Raw genomic sequence first — 22,423 nt, forward strand, 5'->3', positions numbered from 1 at the left:
TTCAATGACCCCTGGAGCCATGGTTCTCAGACACATTAGGGTGACTCCTTCACCCCAGAGCTCCTTTAATTATAAAACACTTACAGTCTGAACAAGTAGAGTTTGGAAGTCACAGAGCTCAGACACACCCTTTTCGGTGATTCCGTGGCTTGGTGGGGGGTAGGTGGTGGAGCTAACACTGCCTGGTGGAATACCCCCTTCGGGTAGGTGGGGTTGGGGAACTCGGAGCTGAGGGGCCTGTGGTCCCATGGAAGAAGCCTTGCATCAAGGGGGGGATCCCTGAGTACTCTGAAGTGCAGGAAGACGGGGGTCACCACAGTTACCCATGTGTGGGGGCAATGGGTCCCTGTGAGCAGCGCTCAGGAGGATGACGGGGAAGGACAGCGGTGGACTAGAACCACGGGTGAACAGGGGCTCTGACTGAGATGACTGTTCAGCTGCAGAGGGCCAGGTCCTGCTGGAAGAGATCAGGGGAGTGGGGGAAGGGGCATCGGGTGGGACTGCCTGGGAGGACCCAGCATGGCCTTTCCATGGGCTGTGCCACAGATTGGGGTGGCAGCGGTGTTTCCATTGGAATGAGCCACTTCTGGAGGGGGGACCCCAGCAGAGGTACCCAGGGTGGACTCAAGTCAGGCACTACGGAATGACTCATTGGGGCTAAAACTTGACACCATCCATCCTTGTGTTTCCCACTGCCACTTCCAGCCCCTAAAGGTGAGTCAGACAGAAGTGTCTATTTTCATTACAGTCGTCAAAGAAGGGACAACGAGTGGTCCAGTGTCCCGGGGGAAGGACCGCTCCTCAGGTAAGTGGGGGTGTGAGTGGCGGAATGAGCGTTAGCTGGGTCTGTGTGTCCTGCTGGCCCGTCTAGTCGGGGCAAGTGACCAAAAACCTGCTCAGATCACCCAGTGTATGGTCGGTTCTGCTTCTGAAGGGACTGGGCGGGGTTAATGGGACCGGTTCAGGAAGGGACAGGGCAGACGAGGCCACGTCGGAGGAGTCACGTCGAAGGCCAGGGCCCTGCTGCTTCCTATTCCTCAGACGGGGGCTCTGCCTGGGGCGAGGACGGCTGGTCCCCATCTCGCATGCAGAGCTGGGCTCGCACCTCCTGCATCTGCTTCCGCAGCTCCTCCAGGGCGGGCGGGGCAGCCGCCGCCGCCTGCTGCACCCGCGCCTGCAGCTCCTCCAGCACCAGCGCCAGGTGCTCCACCTCGTCCCGCATCGTGTCCCAGGCGACACGCTGCTGCCTCTTCTTGAGACGGTGGTGCGACTTTTGGCGCCAGTACTCCAGCATCAGGCAGCCGCCGGCCACTAGGAAGATGGTGGCCTCGCCCAGCAGCTCGGCGCCCAGCTCTGCAGCCGCCGCCTCGTTCAGCGGCTTCACGGCTTCTGCGTTGAAACCCATGATGCTCATCTTGGCCCGCATCTCCGCCCAGTGGTACACTGTGGGGGAGGAGGGGGGTCAGCGATCCGCTGCTGGGGAGCCCCTGCCAGCCCCAGCCCTCGATTCCTGGATGTCCTGCTGGGAACGATGGGGAAAGGCAGCCAGAATCTCTGTCGTTGGGGAGTGAGCGCCATCAAGGAGACACGCGCGCGAAGATGATGCCGGCGCTCCAGGGGGCGCACACAATGCTGAGTTAGTTACTTGGAATGCTGTTAGATGCCCGGAAGGCATCCTTTGAAAGTGTCTAGAAGATTCTGGCAAGCAGCTGAGAATGAGAAATGCTGCCTTGGAGGGGAGGTTCTGAGGTGACAGTCCAGAGCAGGAGTACATTTTCCCTTTTCCCTCACCCCTGCCCACTTCAGGGCCAGACCGGCACCTTCCCCTTCCCGCCGCCCCAGAAGGAGGAGGTGACAGCTTCTGAAAGGTGTTCCCTGTGTGGTTTGGGAAGGAGCCTAGGGCGTGAGCAGCATGGCTCTAATGACTTCTGTACCTAATCACTCATTCGGATGAGCAATGACCAGCGTCGGCCTTCGCTGATAAATGTGCCACACACCCAGAGTGGGTGCTGAAACCTGACTCACTCCAGTAATAATGAATATTCACCCTTGATACATGAGCTGCCGGAGAAACTAATGAGCCTTTTGGGGCTCAATAAGAGATGAATTCCTGAAAGCATTTTATACTTTCCCCTTCCCGCCACCCTCCGCAAACGCCAGGCTGATCTAATTACATTTTCTTCCCCTCAGCTGGGGTTAGTTCAACTTTGCAAAAAGGGTTGTAAGATGAAGGGAGTCCATCTCCCCACCTCCAGCTCTAGTCCTGCTCTACAGAAAACTTTTTTAAAAATTTATTTATTTTTAGAGAGAGGGGAAGGGAGAAAGAGAGGGAGAGGAACATCAATGTGTGGTTGCCTCTTGTGCACCCTCCACTGGGGACCTGGCCCACAACCCAGGCATGTGCCCTGACTGGGAATCGAACCACCGACCCTTTGCTTCGCAGTCCGGTGCTCAGGACTGCGCAGTCCACAGCCAGGGCTGCAGAACAACTTTTGATTTCTGTGCATTGATTTTTTTCCACATTAACCCCATAATGCTAAAATACCAGCTTATACCTCTAGCTCCTGATTCACTAAATTGAATCTTTACATACGTTATGACATGACTTTCCACTGCCATCCCTGCTTGTGTGAAATTAAACACATATTCTACCCCCTCCCATGGTTTGCAAGTGATTTTTAGTTTGTTTCTATTGATTGGTAACAAATACAATAATTCTAAACTATTTTAAGTAACATGCCTATTGCCTCAACTTCCTGACATGTGCAAGAGAGAAACAGTTGCCTGTCACACGCCCCCACTCGGGGACCTGACTCAAACCTGTGATCCCTCAACCTCTTGGTTTGCAGGCCAGCACTCAATCCACTGACCTACACCAACCAGGCCTTCAGATGTCTTCTTGAGGTTATTAATAAGTGTTTTACTATTCTTTGTCCACTTTCACACTAGAATAAATGATCATTTCGAGGCCCAGAATTACAGGCTCAAAACTCAAGCTCTGGCTGGTGTGGCTCAGTGGATTGAGCACAGGCCTGCGAACCAAAGGGTCACTGGTTTGATTCCCAGTCGGAGCACATGCCTGGGTTGTGGGCCAGTTCCCAGCAGGGGGCGCATGAGACAACCACACACTGATGTTTCTCTCCCTCCCTTTGCCTGCTCTCTAAAAATAAATAAAATCTTTTTTAAAAACCTCCAGAGTTGGAGGCCTGGTGGCATCGTGAGTCCTGGGCAGGGCCCTTTTGTCCCCCTGTGGCACCGATATTGCACCAGGGTGGGTTTGGGAAGGAGTTTCTCTTGCTTCCGTCATTTCACACTTTTCTCTGAACCTCATTTCTCTCCTTAATTCTGGGAAATTTTCTTGCCCGTGCAGTAAAGGGTTAGCCTTACCCTGTAAATAGGGGCCTGGCCTTGGCCCTTGGGTCCTGAGAGGAAGTCTCTAAGTAAGTCCTTGGAACGTCCTGTCTGAGAAGGGTGTCTGTTTACTTGGGGCCTCCGTGCTGGATAATGGACACTCGGCAGTGTGATTCGTGGTGACCACATCGTACCCACTCCACCTCTGGCGGGGGGGGGGGGGGGGCTAGAAACTAAGGTCAGCCGCGTGGTTCCAAAACCTTGTCTGTGTGACCCACCCCCACTGAAAAGCCTGCAGAACGTGGTTTGGGCGAGCTTCCCAGTTGGCAGTGTTCCATGCACCGGTCATGCGGTGCTGCTGGGAGAAGTTAGTGCCGCCCACCATTCCACTGGTTCAACCGGAGCTCACTCGCACTGGGAACTCTCCTGGGTTCTGCCCCATGCTCCTCTTGCCTTGGCTGATTTGAAACTATACCCTCTCTCTGTAATGAACTGGAACAGGGAGCCCTGACCAGTGTCGGTCGGTTGGTTGGGGGCTCTTCTGTAGAGCGAAAGGTTGCGGGTTCAATTCCCTGTTAAGGCACACGCCTGCGCTGCAGGTTCGGTCCCCAGTCAGGCACCTGCAAGAGGCAGCTGATCCATGTTTCTCTCACATTGATGTTTCTTTTCCTCTCTTTTCCCTTACCCTCTCTCTAAAAATAAATAAATAAAATCTAGCCCTGGCTGGTGTGCCTCAGTGGATTGAGTGCCAGCCTGTAAACCAAAGGGTCAGCAGTTCGATTCCCAGTCTGGGCACATGCCTGGGTTGTGGGCCCGGTCCCCAGTTGAGGGCACACGAGAGGCAACCACACATTGATTAATTTCTTTCCCTCTCTTTCTCCCTCCCTTCTCCTCTCTCTAAAAATAAATAAAAGTCAAAGTGTTTCTTTTACAAAATAAAGTAAAAAGACACTGTAACGAGTCTTGTGAGTCCTACCAAATCACTGAACGGGAGATTGTTTGGGGGCACCCTGAACTTGCAGTTGCTGTCAGAGTGAGGACACAGTGGGGTTTCGGGGCTCCTTTGGCCCCGTCCCCTGTTCCTCCTGGGGGTGTGTTGAACTGCTCTTCAGGACTTGCTCACTCCCGTCTAACTGTGCGGCACTTCACAGAGAAGCTTGCGTAACCCCGGGAGTCAGAGTTGTCCTTGCGTAACCCGGGGAGTCAGAGTTGTCCGGCCACCTTTCCAGCCTCCTCCAAGGCAACTTCGCTTGTGGCAACAGGGAGAATAGGCGATTCTCATTGTTGTCTCATGACTGTGCCAACTGGCAGGCGCGCCCACTCCGCCAGGACTGTGCTCCCACTTACTGCGGGAGGCCCAGGAGGAAACCAGGGTGTGAGAATGACCCAGCGTCCTCCGCGGCCCGTCCGCCGACGCTCGGGGAGAGTGGAGCGGGGCTGCACAGAGGGGCTCAAAGAAACTGGGGAGCAATGAGGTGCGTCCACTGTCTTCAGGGTGGTGGTGGTTTGACACATATGTCAAAACCAGACTATATCAGTCCTGGCTGGTGTAGCTCAGTGGATTGAGCACGGGCTTGTGAAGCAAAGGGTGGCCGGTTCAATTCCCAGTCAGGGCACATGCCTGGGCTGCAGGCCAGGTCCCCAGTAGGGGACACATGAGAAGCAACCACACACTGATGTTTCTCTCCCACTCTTTCTCCTTCCCTTCCCCTCTCTCTATAAATAAATAAAACATTTTAAAAAGCCCCAAACTATATCAAATTTTTCACCTTCCATACATATGTTACACTGTATGTCACTGATACAAGAAAGCCGCTTTGGGAAAAATGCGCGATGAGACAGAGTAAGTGTCTACTTAGACACAAAGAAAAGGGACTAAAAGAGGCTGTGACAGGAGAAAGGATACAGGAGGGGCCCTGCTGATATGGCTCAGGGGACTGAGTGCCCAACTGTGGACCAAAGGGTTGAGGGTTTGATTCAGAGTTGCGGGCCGGGCCCCCAGTAGGGGGCGCGCGAGAGGCAGCCACACACTGCTGTTTCTCTCCCTCTCTTCCTCCCGTTCCCTCTCTAAAAATGAATAAATAAAATCTTTTTAAAAAAGGGTACAGGATGGGAACTGCTAGGTTCTTCTAGGTGGGGGGAGAGCGCAAACGCAGTCCCCCACTACCACACATTATGCATCGAGTTTCCCACGTTCGGGGAAATTGCAGGGAGTGGGCGAGCCCCGCCCTGGGAGAACCACCGTGGTGATCATGGCATCCCCCCTGCCTGCCAGGGGGTATAAGCAAACTTCTAGTTTTTACTACAAACCTCACAGAAAGAAAGGTTTCATTCTTTAAGTGGAAAGTAAAAACACATTCATGTGATCACGCCATGTTTGGGGAACCTAAGCATTGTCTTGGATCGGCATCCCCACCTGATTAGTGGCCAGGTTTGCAGTGGTAACATTACCGTAAGGTTATTACAGTCTAATTCTCACAGATACAGAGGGTGAGGCCTAGGAGGAGCGCGGTGATGGGAAGCACGCCGGCGGCTCCCTGAGGGCAGGAGAAGTGGAATGCACAGACCAGGGGAAATTGGAGAGGGAGGGAGACTGTACCCTGACTGTGGTCCTGGCTTCCTGGACTGTGCCTCTGATAAAAAAAACTGCTTTACACAGAAGCTCATGACCCCCCTCGCCCCCACAACCCATTAATAAACTTGCTTTTTAGTCATTAGTTTTCTCATTTCCCACCCAAGGCGAATACCCGGCGTAGACTGTGGGGCACAGGCGGAACGTAGTTCGCAGTCCACCCGCTCTGCACTCCCAGGGCCGCTGGAGGAAGGGGGCTGTGTGGAGCCTTCTGATCGGGGAGGGCGAGCCTCTAAGTGGCTCCTATTAAAACGGGCACTCATTTTTGTCATCTCCTCCTCCCTCTCCCTACTTTTCACCTCCTCCTTGGCTTTCTTCCCTCATTTGCAGACCGCTCATTTTGAAATACTTCATTTGAGTCAATTCCTCCAACAATTGAGGTGAAACATTATTAAGAGGGGAAATCCCGTTTCCCCCTGACAGTTCAATAAATGGGCCCTGTGCCTGTCAACCAGGAAGTGTCTTGGCTTCCGAATAGGCAAGCGAGATAAAATCACAGGTCAGGAAGACAAGATTGTGAGAGGTCAGGACGCTTTCCCAAGGCCCAGACTGCTGATGACTCAGTCACCCCAACTCAGCTGATAGCCCGCCACTCACCTGACCCTCCGGTACCGGGGAACAGCCCGGCCCTTTACCTGACCCACTGTCCCGGCTCACATCCTGGGACCCTGAGGCACCCACCCCGAAGAGCAAGAGAGTAACCCCTCCCCTGTGCCCTCACAAACCCCGAGCTTTTTCTTTAAAAACCCCATTCCTGCACACACACCCCTGTTCCCCCAGCCACCCCCCACACTGCAATTGGTCCCCACATGGCCAGCATGTAAGCACAGCATCAAATAATCAATCAAAGGCACTTGGACCAGATCATCTGGTTCCTTCTGCCTCAATTTCTCTCTCATTTCTAACATTTTGGTGCTGAAACCCGGGAGGACCTTGACTGGGGAAGCCCGAGCTCCGCATCCACACAGGCAAAATCGACCAGGTAAGGAGTATATCCGTCTCCTTCATCCCGACACTCTCCTTCTCTGTTCTGTGCGTGTCCTGGACATGATGGTTGGAAAATCCCAGCGCGGGGTAAGAGTCACTGCCTGCCAGGTCCTGGACCCTGGGGAGTGACAGGAAGGTGGGATGCTTCCCTCCTCTCCTCCCTGTCTCTGTCACGACCCTAAGACGGCTCCTCATTTGTCCTAGGGGAGGGAGACTGGGCTTGTTCCTTTCCCCTCTCAATCCTATTCCTCATAATGGGCAAGGACACATCGCTACCTTCTGTGGCACCCCCTTGGGGTGTCTGCTCAGGAGTCTAAGAGACCTGGGCTTAGAAATGGACTTAAAACCCAAGAGACTTCTTTTCTTCTGTAACACTGCCTGGACGCAATAAAAGCTGGATAATGGGTCCATCTGGCCAGGAAACGGGACACTCAACTCTCAAATCCTCCCAGACTGTGACAATTTCTGTCTGCGTCTCGGCACGTGGAGCGAGGTCCCATAGCCCAGGCTGTCTTTGAGCTGCGCAGGTGCTCCTCCCCGTGAAAGCCCCGATCCACCTACCAAATCCTTCCCCTCTGCTCCCCCATTCCCAGCAGTGTCCGCCCGTTCCCAGCGTCCGACAGAAACACCCTCTGAGCCCTCTGAGGACTTTTCCCCTCACTACACACCCCCTCCCCCTCTGTCTAGCCAGAGCCTGGAACACAGACTTGCATCCCCCGCCTTTCCTGACTCTGCCCTCAGGTCCTCCACCCCTCCCCTCCCAGGACCACGTCCAGCAGGCCTGAGCCGGTCCCGCCCCTCTCCCCCTTACCCCTCTCTCCGGGAGGGCGCAGGACCAGAAGGGCCCATCCGAGTCCACATCCCCTCCTCCCTTCCCCATCTCTCCCACACTGAACAATGCCTAGGATTTTCTTCCTCTGAACCCACCCACCTCCTCAAAGAATCTCAGTATCTGTTTCCTATGATCTCACTTGGCGAGACACACCCTCCACCTGGCTGTGCCCTGAGGAGAGGGACAGACGGTATTTGGCTGGCGGCCCAAGCTCCTGCTGACGCCCTAAACAGGCAAAACCCCACCAACAGCCTGGCAGGAGCTCCGTAACTTGCCTTGTGGCAGGACTGCAGGCTGCCGCACCCAGGGCAGTCAACCGTGCGAGAAACTACAGGAAATCTCCCAGGGGGCAGGTGAGAATCCCGCCAGACTGCCGGAAGCCCTCCGACGTTTTACTGACCTGAACCCAGGCTCCCTGGAGGGAGAGTCTACTACTACTACCCTCTACTGCTCCATGTGCATTTTACCCCCTCATCGGCTCCAAGAAAATCCGAAAGCTCCAGAAATTAGAGGCAGGCCCTCCGACTAGCCACAATGAGCTGGTTAATCCAGGCCTTAGACATTTCAACAACGGAGACGAGGAGAAGGCCGGGCAGGAAAGACAAAGGGGGGAAGCTAAGGCCAAGTCCCATTCCCAGGCCTACCAGCTACTTGCCTCAGCATTAAGAGAGACCTGAGATTTCCCCAAACAGGGAAACCCCCTTTCCAGGACCTGCTTTAACTGTGGGAAGCCCGGGCACTGGGCCAAACAATGCCCAAACCCCGGAGGCCTTCCGGGGCTGTGCCTGATGTGCAAATGACAGGGCCACCGGAAATCCGACTGCCCCCCGGTCTGTCAAGGCAAGGGGGAAAGGCTGCCCACGTGGATCAGACCTCCTGGGATCAGCAGCAGAAGACTGAGGTGCCGGGGAACTGCACATGGCCCCACCATATTCAGCGGGACAGAACCTCACGTAACTATCAGCAGCAGGAAGCCAATCCTTTACTCTGCGACACGGGGACACTTGTTCTGCTTTCCCTGAATACCCCGGGCCAATGGTCCATTCCTCAGTCTCTGTTGGAGGAGTCAACGGCACAGTCTCANGCCCCCGGTCTGTCAAGGCAAGGGGGAAAGGCTGCCCACGTGGATCAGACCTCCTGGGATCAGCAGCAGAAGACTGAGGTGCCGGGGAACCGCACATGGCCCCACCATATTCAGCGGGACAGAACCTCACGTAACTATCAGCAGCAGGAAGCCAATCCTTTACTCTGCGACACGGGGACACTTGTTCTGCTTTCCCTGAATACCCCGGGCCAATGGTCCATTCCTCCGTCTCTGTTGGAGGAGTCGACGGCACAGTCTCACAACCGTTAGCCACCTGTTTTGACCCTGTTCACTTCAGGGCCACTGATTCACTCACTCATTCCTGGTCTTCCCCCACTGCCCTCCACCAATTCCTGGAAGAGACATACTTGCCAGGCTTAAGGCCAAATACTCATTCCTTTGCGAAACTCCCAGGGTATGTTCCTTCTCTCTCTCACAGATGCACCCCTAGCCCTCTCCCTCTTCTCCCCCACCCCCCACTTAGTTAACTGCCCTTACAGGGACCACCACTGCCTGGGAAGCCCATCGAAGGACTCTCCTGGGACCTAAAGGGGGTTCTCACGAAAGCCCCTACTCTGGCCCTCCCCGACCTCAATAAATCCTCTGTCCTGTACACAGATGAAACCCAGGGAGTCACCCTGGGTCTCTTAGGACAGAAGTCAGGCCCAGACCTGAACAGAATAGCCTGTTTATCGAAATAGCTAGACCCCACTCCCCAAGGGTGGCCCACCTGCCTCACAATGTCAGCCACAGCAGCAGCTGTCCTTACCCTCAAGGGACAAAAGCTGACCTACTCTCTAGCCCTGGCTGGTGTGGCTCAGTGGATTGAGCACTGGCCTGGGAACCAAACGATTGCTGGTCTGACTCCCAGTCAGGGCACACGCCTGACCCTGGGTGTCTGCAGGCCAGGTCCCCAGTAGGGGGCGCACAAGAGGCAACCACACATCGATGTTTCTTTCTCCCTTCCTTCCCCACTCTAAATTTTTTTAAAAAAAAGGCCTGGCTGGCGTAGCTCAGTGGGTTGAGTGCGGGCCTGCAAACCACACACACAATCACGGTTCGATTCCCAGCCAGGGCACATGCCTGGGTTGCAGGCCAGTTCCCAGCAGGGGACTCACGAGAGGCAACCATACATTGATGTTTCTCTCCTTCTCTCCTTCCCTTCCCCTCTAAAGATAAATAAATAAAATCTTAAAAAAAAAAAAATAAACAGTGTGCTTTAAAAAAAAAAAAGCTGATCTACTCTCAACCAGTAACTGTATATTCTCCTAATTTCTGATCAATATCCGATCAAGGAGAAAAATCTCCGCACCCTCTGCTGACTCCTCTGCCAGACTTCAGCAAACGTTGCTTATTCTATTATAAGCTCCTCACATAACAATTGTGCAAGAGAAACACCTCTCTCCCCTTTCAGGGGTTAGGTACACGTATTTGAAAGGGGCAGGCCACACAGCGTTGCTAGGAGTTGTCTGCTGCCGGGTGGGTACCTCCCTAGGTCGTCATCACCAGTTATTTCCAGAAACAGTGGAGGAACCCACCCTGGGTGCCCTCCGGCTACACCTCACGGGCAGCTCCACTCCCAGCATGGGTAGCCCTTCAAAGCTGGAGAGCCCATGTCTATCTATAAACTTTATCTATAAACTTTCCAGGCTGGAGCAGTTCAAAAAACAAATCGGGCCCTGGCTGGTGTAGCTCAGTGGTTGAGCACGGGCCTGCGAACCACACGATTGTGGTTCGATTCCCAGTCAGGGCACATGCCTGGGTTGCAGGCCAGTTCCCGGTTCCTGGCGGGGGGCGCATGAGAGGCAACCATACATTGATATTTCTCTCTCTCTCTCTCCTTCCCTTCTCCTCTAAGATAAATAAATAAAATCTTAAAAAAAAAAACAAATCGGGATGGAACTTGCCGTGCAACATTATCAGCCAGGGCAGGGCCAAGGGCAAGGCCAAGGGCAAGCACAGCTCATGGAGACAGCTTAGGGACAGTGCTACATCCCTCCCAGCAGGAAGCAGTTCCGAAGACAGACCTCCACACATTCACCCCCAGCCTCACAGAAATAATAAAAACCAGTGTGGGGTGAAAGGGTCCGGCCGGTTTCCCATCCCTCAGACTGCTCATGAGTCAGTTTTCCCAACTCCATTGATAGCCCACCACTTCACGGGAACTCTCGCTTACCTCCTGCCACAGACATCTGGTGCCAGCCAGAATGGCTGGTGGCCAGAGTGACCCTCCGGTACCTGGGAACAGCCCGGCCCTTGACCTGACCCACTGTCCCAGCTCACATCCTAGAAGCCTGAGACACCCACCTGAATGGCAAGAGAGTAATCCCTCCCCTAACCGCCTCACACACTAGAAGCTTTTTCTTAAAAAAAAAACAAAACACCTTCCTGCATGCACACCCTTGTCCCCACCGCCCTCCCCACACCCACTGCTGCTGTTGGTCCGAGGCACCGCACCTATAATAAGCCACGTGCCATCACGCCACACGTGCCATCATGCCACCGGGAAGCAGTGGCCAATAAAGGCACTTGGGTGACATCATCAGGCTCTTCCTGCCTCTGTTTCTCGTGCATTTATAACCGATTGGACTCCATTTTCAGAGTGTCTCCCATCCTAGAGAGCCGGATGATTGAAACTTCCACCAGGATTTCTGATGCTCAGCCCCTAACCTGAGGCACCTCATCAGTAGTGCCTACGCAAACCCGCCCTACGCAGGTGCCGTGGCCTCGGTAACATGTACCAACCTGGGAGAGCTAGAAGCCGGCCGGGGCACAGGGCCAGTGCCAGCGGGCCATCCAGGCTCCTTGTGTTCTCAGGTATGAACCTCCCATCAGCCAAGGTGTGGGGCCTCCCGCTAGCTGCCTCCTCAGGCTGGAACCGCCACCCTTGCGCCTCTCTCCCCTACAGTTCTCTTCCTCCTGCTGTTCCCACTGGTGCTCGGAAGTCACCACCCCTCTGAAGGTGAGCATGGGTGTGGGGGCAGGGAAGCCTGACCCCTCTGGGTGGCCGTGCAGCAGTGAGGGGCACAGCTCCTACCTCCACGCTCCTGCTCCGCTGAAATGCAGGCCTCGGTGAGGAATTCTGACTCACCTCCCACCATGGGGGGCCTGGGCAGGTAGCCCCTGTGAGCATCCCCCAAGCCATCCCCTTGTGCTGCCTGTGGGTGCTGGGGAGAAGGGAGCGCCTCTTGGGAGGGAGCAGAAATGGGTGGTCTGCTGGGCCCAGGAGCGAGAAGGGCAGTGACAGGACGCGGGAGGAGAGCGGGCCTGCACTCGGGACCGGCCAGGCCTGATGCTCAGCCATCTGGCCCCCAGGCGAGGTGCTGGTGGTGAGACAGGAGAAGTGGCGACTCAGTGGCACCGTGGCCCTGAACCCCAGGGACCCCCACTGGAACTGCTGCAGAAAATTCTACCCCTTCCACCGCCACACATAGAGGTGCTGCCAAGCCTTCACCACAGGAATATTCTTTGTCATCCCTAAGGACCACAAAAAGTCAGAAGCTGATGACTGCAAGTCCTATCCCTATGGGGCCCTTAGGTAGGTGCTGGCCCCACCGGCAGCTCCCCCTTCTGGTCCTCCAGTGCTTGGGGGGCCACAGACACCCTTTCTTCTCTCCCTCCTTCCTGGGAGCTCTGTCCTCTGGGGCCGGGGCGGGGGGCGGGGGTTGGGCTTGTCTGCTGCTTGACAGGGGTCTGTGCCATGAACTCAGTTGTGTCCCCACTTCCCACTGTGTGACCTTGGACAGTGTCCTGCCCTCTCTGGGCCCAGTCTGTCCATCACCAGGTGGGGGGTGAGGAGCATGCACAACAAGCTCTCACCCAAAGCGGGAGGCTGGGGCTCTTGTAGCCCCTCCCTTCAGCTTCCACAGTGACACCTGTGGAGGTGGGGGCGGGGGTGTGTGGTCTTTCCCTTTGAAAGTCATCACCAGCACATATGCAGGGGAGGGGTGGGGGCAAACAAAAGAGGCTCCTCTCCTGGTTGGAAGTCACACTGAGGCACAGGTCCCAGGAGGGTCGCTGTTCAGCAGTGTCACCTGCTGTGCCCTTCAGGGGTCTCACAAGGGCACTGCCAAGGCCAGGGGAAGCTGGGTTGAACCTGGGCCAGTGGTGACTTGGGTGTCTGGTTTCCTCTCCCCCACACATTACAGAACAAAACGAAAACGGTGATTAGGTTTGTGCACAGATTTGTGCGTCCTTCTGCAGACTTCCTCTACGGCAGCAGTGATGCCACAGGGCACACACAACAATGCGACTTTGATGAAAAGTGAAAAGAAAAGTGAACTGTACTATTAACAGGCTAGTGGTGTGGGTCTTACTGTCTCTTCTTTTCTTATTGGCTGATTAAATTTTAAATGAGTGTTAGACAAGCAGAAAAGAACGAGAGTGAGCTACGGCCTTTGGGAATAGCAGCGTCTCCAAGGTCTAAAAGGGAATCTCTCGCGAGAGTGCGCTCCACCGGCCCGCGGTACAAGAGGAGACCTGGGGGTGGCGCGCTAACCCATGGTCACCTTGCAGGGCCCCAGTGGTGTCCACGGAAGTACAAGAGGAGATGTGACAGCGGCATCGGAGGCAAAACCCTTGAAACCAGCCAGGTGCCATGGGCGTGACTCTCCGAGCCCAAGATTTCAGAGATACTGCTGGAGGTAAGGAGGCCGAGGCTGGGCGAAAACACTCAGCGCCGCCGAGGTGATGGGCGAGGTTCTGCTGCGGACCGACTGCTCGGGCGGCCGGTTGGGATTGGGGGTTCTGCGCGCATGCTCCTTGGAAAGTTGGGGAACGCGGGACTGTGACACTTTCCTCTGCCCTGAGACCCACTCTCCACTCTTGCCCGCCTTTCTGCCTTCTGTGCTCCCGGGAGACTGAGCGCTGGGAAGGACACTGTCCACTCGGTTTTCTGGTGGGCAGCGCGTCCACCGCCCCCCAGAAAAGGTACAGGTGGGGCTTGGCTCCCCTGCCCGCTTCTTGGCTGGGCCACAGCGTTTACACACGCTCGTGTGGGACCCGCTCCGTCTGAGATCTGAGGGGGAACCAGCCCTGCCCTGTCCAATCCCTGAGGCCCCAGTGCCCCTCCCCAAATCCCTCCTCCCTGCCCACACCTGCCCGCATCCTGCACTGAACTCTCTTCAGTTAATGCAGCTAACAAAGCAGACAAACAGAAAAACCTCCTACAGCTCCCCAGAGCTCTGAGGGGGCTCGTTAGCCTGGCCCCTTAAGGTCCTGCCCAAATCTGCCCTCCCAGCCCATCTGGCCCGCTCCCACCTCTGTGGCAGCCATGTCTTGGCACACTCTGTGCCCTCTCCTAGGACGCCGGCCCTTCCCAAAGGGCTGCTTGGGCCGAAGCTCCTCTGGAGAGCAGCTCATGAATGAACGGATCCTCACCAGGCCAGGGGTTGGCCCCCTCCTCTGAGACCCCTTAAAAGGTGGATACAGAGCACTTTATCGGATGATTCCTGCCTTGTACATATGTATACGCCTACCAACATATATGCAGTGCATAACCTTTTCTCTGCACACACATTTAGGACAGGAAATACAGCTAAAAGCTAACAGTGATCATCTCTGGGTGCTGGGATTACCGGTGATTTGTTCACTGCAGTTTATGTTTTCCAGTGTTTGCTGAGTTTTCCATAGTGAGCCTGCTATGCCTTGAGATATGCAGGAAACAATGGCTGGGAAACAAAGAAATGACCGGAATGGAATTGCCTCCTGTCCCGACTTTGCTAACTCCTGTCTGTTCAGTGCCTTCAGCTCCCTCCTGCCTGGGTTTCACACCACACGCCTTTTCCCTTCGTTGATTTTAATCTGTGCCCTTTCACTGCAATAAAGTATAATCATGTTCATTTCAGCTTTTCTAAGTCCTGTGAGTCCTTCTAGCAAATCACTGAGCCTGAGGGTGGTTTGGGGGACCCCCAACACAAGGATTCAAATATATAACATATATAAAATCATTCACAGAGCCCTGGCTGGTGTGGCTTGGTGGAATGCGCGCTGGCCTGCGAACCAGGTGGTCGTGGGTTCGATTCCCAGCCAGAGCACATGTCTGGGTTGCAGGCCAGGCCCCCGTAGGGGGTGTGTGAAAGGCAACCACATGTTGATGTTTCTCTCCCTTTCTCCCTCCTTTCCCCTCTCTAAAAATAAATAAAATCTCAATAAGAAAATCATTCACATAGTGCCTGGAACCCAAGAAACATGGAATGGAAGAGGGTCATTTCCTCTGTGCCTCAGTTTCCTCCTCTGCAAAATGGGGGTCATAATCATCCCGCACTGCGGGTGGGGGTGCTAATAACTTGGGGTGAAGAAGCTCTTCCCAAACAAGGAGGGAAGAATAGGAGCCAAGATGGGGAAATCCAGTTACTTAACAGAATAGCTTTTGTAGGATGGAAGAGACCACTAATCAGCATTAAGGCCAAGTGCAGGAGGCTTTCCTCACACGAATTCAGATGTCCAATAAACAGCGGAAACTATGCCAAGCCCACCAGAGATCATGAGAGAAGCAGAGACCGCAGCCTCCGTGCTGATTTCCTCACCCCAAGGCTCCAGACACCATGTCCAGAGAGCATTCTCATCTTGCCCTGGGTGGTGTGGCCCAGTGGGCTGAGGGAATCAAAAGGTCACTGGTTCAATTCCTGGTCAGAACACATGCCTGGGTTGCAGGCCAGGTCCCAGTTAGGGGTATGCAATAGGCAACTGATGGGTGTTTCTCTCCCTTCCTTCCCCTCTCTATAAAAATAAATAAAATATTTTAAATATTTATTTATTTATTCATTTATTTTTTAATGAAATATTTTAATCTTTAAAAAAAATTTAATTTATTTATCCTTACAAGGAAAGGGAAGGAAAGAGGAAGAGAAACATCAATGTATGGTTGCTTCTCGTGCGTCCCCTGCTGGGAACTGGCCTGCAACCCAGGCATGTGCCCTGACTGGGAATCGAACTGCGGTCGTTTGGTTCGCAGGCCTGCACTCAAGCCACGGAGCTACACCAGCCTGGGCAGCTTTTTTTTTTTTTTCAAGGGAGTTGAGAAGCTGTTTTTGGAATTTGTTTCAGCAATAAGTGAGTAGATATACAGACAGTGGTATATGCATGCAATGGAATATTATTCAGCAGTAAAACAAAATGAACTCTTAAGCCACCAAAGACCCTGAGGAATTTGAAATGCATCTTGCTAAGTGGAAGAAGCCAATCTGAAAACGACATGCACTGTATGATTCCAACTATACGACATCTGGGAAAGGCAGAACTAGGGAGATGGTAAAAACACCCATGGCTGCCAGGGCTGAGGGGCGGGAGGGACGACGGGGTGCAGCACCATGGGTTTTTAGGGCGTTAGAGCATCCATTGCATACGACGCTGGAAAGGTGGACATGTGTGCACATTATACATTAGTCCAAACAGGTAGAAGCTACAACACCAAGAGCAACTGCAATGGAAAGTACGTATATGTATCTATCTATCACGTATCAGTAATGTATCAGCATTGACTCATCAAGGGTAACACATGCCCTGGACCCGTGGCTCAACTGGTTGGACCACTGTCCTATACACGAAAAAAGGTTGTGGGTTCGACCCCCAGTCAGGGTGCCTATGGGGGGGCAACCGGTCAATGCTTCTCTCTCACATCAACCCTTCTCTCTCTCTCTCTTTCCCTCTCTCTCTAAAAACCAGTGAAAACATATGTTGGGGTGAGGATTTTAAAAAAGAGTGTAACACGTGACCATGGTATTGCCAGATCAACTGTGTGTGTGTGTGTGTGTGTGTGTGTGTGTGTGGCAGGGATATATGGAAACTTTGTTTTTAACATTTTACTTCTTTATTCTTAGAGAGAGGGGAAGGGAAGGAGAAAGAGAGGTACAGAAACATCAATGTGTGGTTGTCTCTCACGCACCCCCCTACTGGGCACCTTGCTCACAACCCAGGCGTGTGCCCTGACTGGGAATCGAGCCTGGGACCCTTTGGTTCACAGGCTGGAGCTCAAGCCACTGAGCCACAGCAGCTAGGGGTATGGAAATTCTTTGTACCTTCTACTTTAGTTTTCTGTAAACCTACAAAGGCTTAGAAAGTAATAATTTTTAAATTTTATTTATTTTTAGAAAGAGGGGAAGGGATGGAGAAAAAGAGGGAGAAAACCATCATTGTGAGAGAAAAAGGTTGATTGGTCGCTGTCTCTTGTACATGCCCCATTTAGGGGTGGAACCCACAGCCCAGGCATGTACCCCAACTGGAATTGAACCAGCACCCTTTTGCTTTACAGGACAACGCCCAACCAAATGAGCTACACAGTCAGGGCTAGAATTAAATTTCTTAAAGATTTTATTTATTTATCTTTAGAGGGGAAGGGAAGGAGGGAAATATCAATGTATGGTTGCCTCTTGTGAGTCCCCTGCTGGGAACTGGCCTGCAACCCAGGCATGTGCCCTGACTGGGAATCGATCTGTGATCCTTTGGTTCGCAGGCCCGAGCTCAATCCTGAGCTACACCAGCCAGTACTAGAATTAATTTTTTTAAATGCTTACTATCAAGGCTCTTGCTGCTGTGGCTCACTTGGTCGGGCCTCATCCTGTACACCAGAAGGTTGGCAGTTTGATTCCAGATCGGGGCACATGCCTAGGTTGCAGGCTCAAAACTGGTCGGGGCATGTAGCGGAGGCAACCAATGGATCCTTCTCTCTTTCTCCCCCTTCCTCTCTCCTTAAAATCAATAAACAGACTGAAAATGCACATCAAGGAGCAAAGGCTCAACAGAACACAAGGAAACTCAGATCATTCTGATGTGAGAACAAGACCACCTGGAAGAGACCGAAATCATTTTCAAACTCTTGTCATTCCAAACATGATGGTCTCAGCAGAGGACAGACAAATAGACAACGCAACAGGACTGAGGAAGAGGGGCCTCTGTCAAGGGAGCGTCCTGGGAGCTGCTGTCCAGTCTCAGGAGGGGAGGGGAGGATGGACGCCCCCCCCCCCCCATACACAATGAGATATTCATTCAGAAACCTGAGAACCCAGACCGGGACCTCATGCTTATCAAAAAAGAAAACAAAACACAATGTGGAATCCTGACGAATGGCTTAAACACAAAGAGGACTGGAATAAAGTATCAGAAGAAAGCAGAGTGGAAGATATATATCCTGAGGTAGAGGCGCCCTTCTCAGATCAAGACAGAAGGAAAAACGCATGAAAGAAAATGGACTAATAGGTTCAGTTACTTCACAGTGAAAAACCTCAGGACTTCCAGCCAAGACGGAGGCATAGATAGATGCACTGTGCCTCCTCGTACAACCAAAAGAAGGACAACAACAAATTTAAAAACAAAAACCAACCAGAACTGCCAGAAAATCGAACTGTATGGATGTCCAACAACCAAGGAGTTAAAGAAGAAACGTTTATACAGACCTGTAGGAGGCGCCGAGACAGGCAGCTGGGTGGAGAGGACTTGCTGCAACGTGGTGGCTGGAGAAGCGGGTGGTCCCGCACGCCTGTTCAGGTAAACCAGGAGGAAAAACTGGGGAGCGAGACGGACTGCACAACCCAGGGTCCCAGTGCAGGGAAGTAAAGCCTTGAAGCCTCTGACTGAAAACACCTGTGGGGGTTGAGGCAGCAGCGGGAGAAACTCCCAGCCTCACAGGAGAGCTTGTTGGAGAGACCCACAGGGTCCTACAAAGTACAGAAACCCACTTACCTGGGAATTAGCACCAGAAGAACCCAATTTGCTTGTGGGAAGCGGGGGAAGTGACTGAAAGCCAGCGGAGAGCTGAGCGAGCAACACAGTTCCCCCTCAGATCCCTCCCCCACAGACAGCACCAGAGGACAGCCACGTGGGTTGCCCCATCCTGGTGAACAACTAAGGCCCCACCCCTTACTACATAACAGGTGTGCTGAGACCAAAAAAAAAAAAGGCCCAAATGAAAGAACTAATCAAAGCTCCAGAAAAAATACAACTAAGCGATGAAAAAATAGCCAACTTATCAGATGCACAGTCCAAAACACTGGTCATCAGGATGCTCACAGAAATGGCTGAGTATGGTTGCAAAGCAGAGGAAAAAAGTGGAGGCCATGAAAAGTGAAATAAAGGAAAATATACAGGGAACCAACCATGACGGGAAGGAAAGTGGGATTCAAATCAACGGTTTGGAGCAGAAGGAAGAAAGAAACATTCAACCAGAACAGAATGAAGAAACAAGAATTTTTTTTAAAAATGAGGAAAGGCTTAGGAACTTCCAGGGCATCTTTAAACATTCCAACATCTGAATTATAGGGGTACCAGAAGGAAAAGAGGAAGAGCAACAAGTGGAAAAGTTATTTGAACAAATAATAAAGGAGAACTTCCCCAATCTGGTGAAGGAAATAGACTTCCAGGAAGTCCAGGAAGCTCAGAGAGTCCCAAAGAAGTTGGACTCAAGAAAGCACACACCAAGGCACATCAAAATTACATTAGCCAAGATTAAAATGAAGGAGAGAATCCTAGAAGTAGCAAGAGATAAGGGGACAGTCACCTACAAAGGAGTTCCCATCAGAATGTCAGCTGATTTCTCAAAGGAGACCTACAGGCAAGAAGGGGCTGGAAAGAAGTATTCCAAGTCATGAAAGACAAGGACCTACACCCAAGATTGCTCTATCCAGCAAAGCTTTCATTTAGAATGGAAGGGCAGATAAAGTGCTTCTCAGATAAGGTCAAGTTCAAGGAGTTCATCATCACCAAGCCTTTATTATATAAAATGTTAAATGGACTTATCTATGAAAAAGAAAAAGATAAAATCTATGAACAGTAAAATGACAACAAACTCACAACTATCAACAATTGAACCTAAAAAAAAACAGAAACAAACTAAGCAAACTACTAGAATAGGAAGAGATTCATAGAAATGGAGATCACGTGGAGGGTTATCAGCCGGGCAGGGGAGGGGGAGAATGGGAAAAAGGTACACGGAATAAGAAGCATAAATGGTAGGTACAAAATAGTGTTGAGAGCTGTCCCTTCTTGTTTCAGGGACTGTAGCCTTTTGTCGCATGACTGGACCTGAGAGAAGAGGTTTTGGGGACATGAGCCACTAAGGAGACAGGACATTACTTTTTGGCAGGAGCACAGCCCCTACCTCCCTCACTTCCCCCTGCTTGGCCCCGGGGAAGATGACAGGTTAGCCAATGACAGGTAAGGTCCTTCAAAGGAGGAGGGACAACCTTTGACAGGCACTCTCATGATGGGCCATCAGGGAAGGACTCAGGGGTCTTCAGAGAAGAGGCAGAAAGACCCTGACTCATTGGCTTTGTCATAGCCTGAGTCCTCAGTCTTTCTGCAAAAGTCTATTGGTCCCTGGCTGCTTTGCTCTCCCTGCCTGACTCAGCCTGGGAACCACGCCAAAGACCTTGAACCAGATCAGACAGCTCCCGGCTCCCAGGGGGAATCTGACCAGATAAAGAATGCATTGTTTCCTTTGAGACCTGCTCTGCCCTGTTGCTATGAATCAGACATTCAGCAAGAGCCAACTCCGAGCAGAGACAATCCCTGTGTTTCTCTAGCTCTTATCTGTAAACGAAGTCAGTAGCATTTCGAGCACCGGTCGATGAGCTCTATGTGCATACTGTGTGCTCTGAGCTGAACCCAATAAAACACAGGGAAGAAGGTATTCGGGTCCTTTCTGCTTTGAGGAATTGGTCACCTTTCCTCCCCAAGCAAATCACACATTGGACATTTTTATTTCTCATCTGCGATGACCAGGGGTGTTCTGCTGGCGGACGCCCTCCCATTAAAATAGACAGGGGGAGAGTAAGAACAGTATGGGAAATGGAAAAGCCAAAGAACTTATATGTATGACCCGCGGACATGAACTAAGGTGGGGGAATCTGGTGGGAGGCAGGTGCAGGGTAGAGGGGAATAAAGGGGAGAAAAAAATAGGACAACTGTAATAGCATAATCAATAAAATATATGGAAACCATAAATACATAAAATAAAAAAACTTCAGTAGGACAGAACACACCGGAGACAGACGTTAAAGGCACAGACAGGAAAAAAAGCCAGTTTTCAAAAGTAATCCAAACGCTCAGTAAATGGCTGGAAAGGGGCTGGACCCGCCGGTTAGCAGCACGGTGGGCGGAGGTGAGGTCCAGCACAGGGGACGCAGGCGGTGGCGCCGTGATAACTGTGTGGGGTCTGGTGGGTACTAGAATTATGGGGGAGTCACCTCCTGAATTACACAAATGCCTGAGCACTGAGCTGTACGCCTGAACCCATCACTAATGTAAAATACGGAGTATCCACTGAAACTGAAGGATATGGACACAATAATGAGGCCCCACCGCGCACTCCTGTGGTCCTGATGAACAAAAAGCATGGTGGTTGCCGGTGCTCACAGTTCCTCTGCTGCCCTAAGCTTCTAGGGCGCATTTTTGCAGTGCATGTACACGTTTTTAACATACTCAGTTCTTTTGAGGCCTTGGTGTCTCCCCGAGGAACGGCGCACACTGGCTGGAGAGGAGTCCTGTGCTTGGCGTCACGACAGGAGAGAAGGGGATGCGTCCCTGCCCAAGGAGTGGGGGTGGTCTTCTGAAAGGGGTCCGCCAAAGGTCCCCCACACCGGTGACAGGATTCCTTCCAGGGAGGGGACTTCGGGTTCTCTGACATGGCTCAACTTTTATGAAGAGATTGTGAGTTTTAGAAAAAAACAAATATTGAGGTGCATGGATGTGCTCAATCTACTGAGCCACACGAGCCAGGGCTGAGATTTTTTTTTAAAGACTTTATTTATTTATTTATTTATTTATTTTCAGAGAGGGGGGAAGGGTAGGAGGGAAATGTCAATGTGCTCCAGTAACATCGATCGGTTGGCTCTTACACGCCCCCTACTGGGGACCTGACCCACAACCCAGGCACGTGCCCTGACTGGGAATCGAACTGGTGACACTTTGGTTCACAGGCCGGTGCTCAATCCACTGAGCAACAGCAGCCAGGCCTCTGGGATATTAATATGCTCAGAATTCTACTTCTCCCCACCTCCACAGTCTCTGCCTGGTCCGGCCACCATCACTTCCCGCCTGGACAGTTACAGCCTCCTCTTCACTGGCCTGGTGGCATTGACCGGCACAGCCTGCCCCCGACGTGGCTGCCACAGGAATCCTGTTAAAAACATTGGCTCACATCCCTCCCCTGCTCAGACCCTTCCTGCCGGCTACTGCCTCACCCAGAGCAAAAGCCCAAGTCTTCACCGTGGCCCAAGGCAGCCCACTTCATGTAGGTTTGTACAGTACATACATGTGAACATGCTTTTATGAAACAGAATAAAAGAGAAAGTAACAGAGTGTTACTTGGTAACACATGGTAAGGAAAAGTACTGCTGAGCACAACCTTTGTTCTAACAAGATATTAATATACAATGTATGACAGCCAAATATAATCCATATTATATAATACAAACAATAGAGTTTATATGCTTATAATACATATTAGGTATATAGCTATACATGTACCTATACATGTAGGTTTCATAAAATGGAATGTGATAAGATAGGTAATCGGCTGCGCATATTAAGGGAATTATTTAGT

The 22,423-nt window shown here is 52.2% G+C and overlaps 1 protein-coding gene, 1 long non-coding RNA gene and 1 pseudogene across 2 annotated transcripts in view; 1 reads left to right on the forward strand and 2 right to left on the reverse strand.

Annotated features, from left to right (window-relative positions):
• Window positions 1–51: 51 nt before the first annotated feature.
• The window catches only part of OPA3 (outer mitochondrial membrane lipid metabolism regulator OPA3), a 68,517-nt gene continuing 46,145 nt past the window's right edge, over window positions 52–22,423 (reverse strand). The window contains exon 2 of the mRNA XM_037058745.1: window positions 52–1,443. Coding sequence (XP_036914640.1) covers window positions 1,031–1,443 — 413 coding nt within the window. The 3' untranslated portion in view covers window positions 52–1,030. The remainder of the gene's footprint in view (window positions 1,444–22,423) is intronic.
• LOC118996503 (uncharacterized) lies at window positions 5,487–5,633 on the reverse strand (annotated as a pseudogene).
• LOC118995588 (uncharacterized) lies at window positions 11,484–14,558 on the forward strand. Its single transcript, XR_005068308.1, has 4 exons — window positions 11,484–11,703; window positions 11,795–11,848; window positions 12,202–12,424; window positions 14,497–14,558. It is a non-coding gene; the product is annotated as an uncharacterized LOC118995588 (long non-coding RNA).

This window comes from Sturnira hondurensis, unplaced genomic scaffold, assembly GCF_014824575.4.
Source record: "Sturnira hondurensis isolate 20B ecotype Veracruz unplaced genomic scaffold, ASM1482457v3 Scaffold0001020, whole genome shotgun sequence".
In the NCBI taxonomy this organism is placed as follows: Eukaryota; Metazoa; Chordata; class Mammalia; order Chiroptera; family Phyllostomidae; genus Sturnira; species Sturnira hondurensis.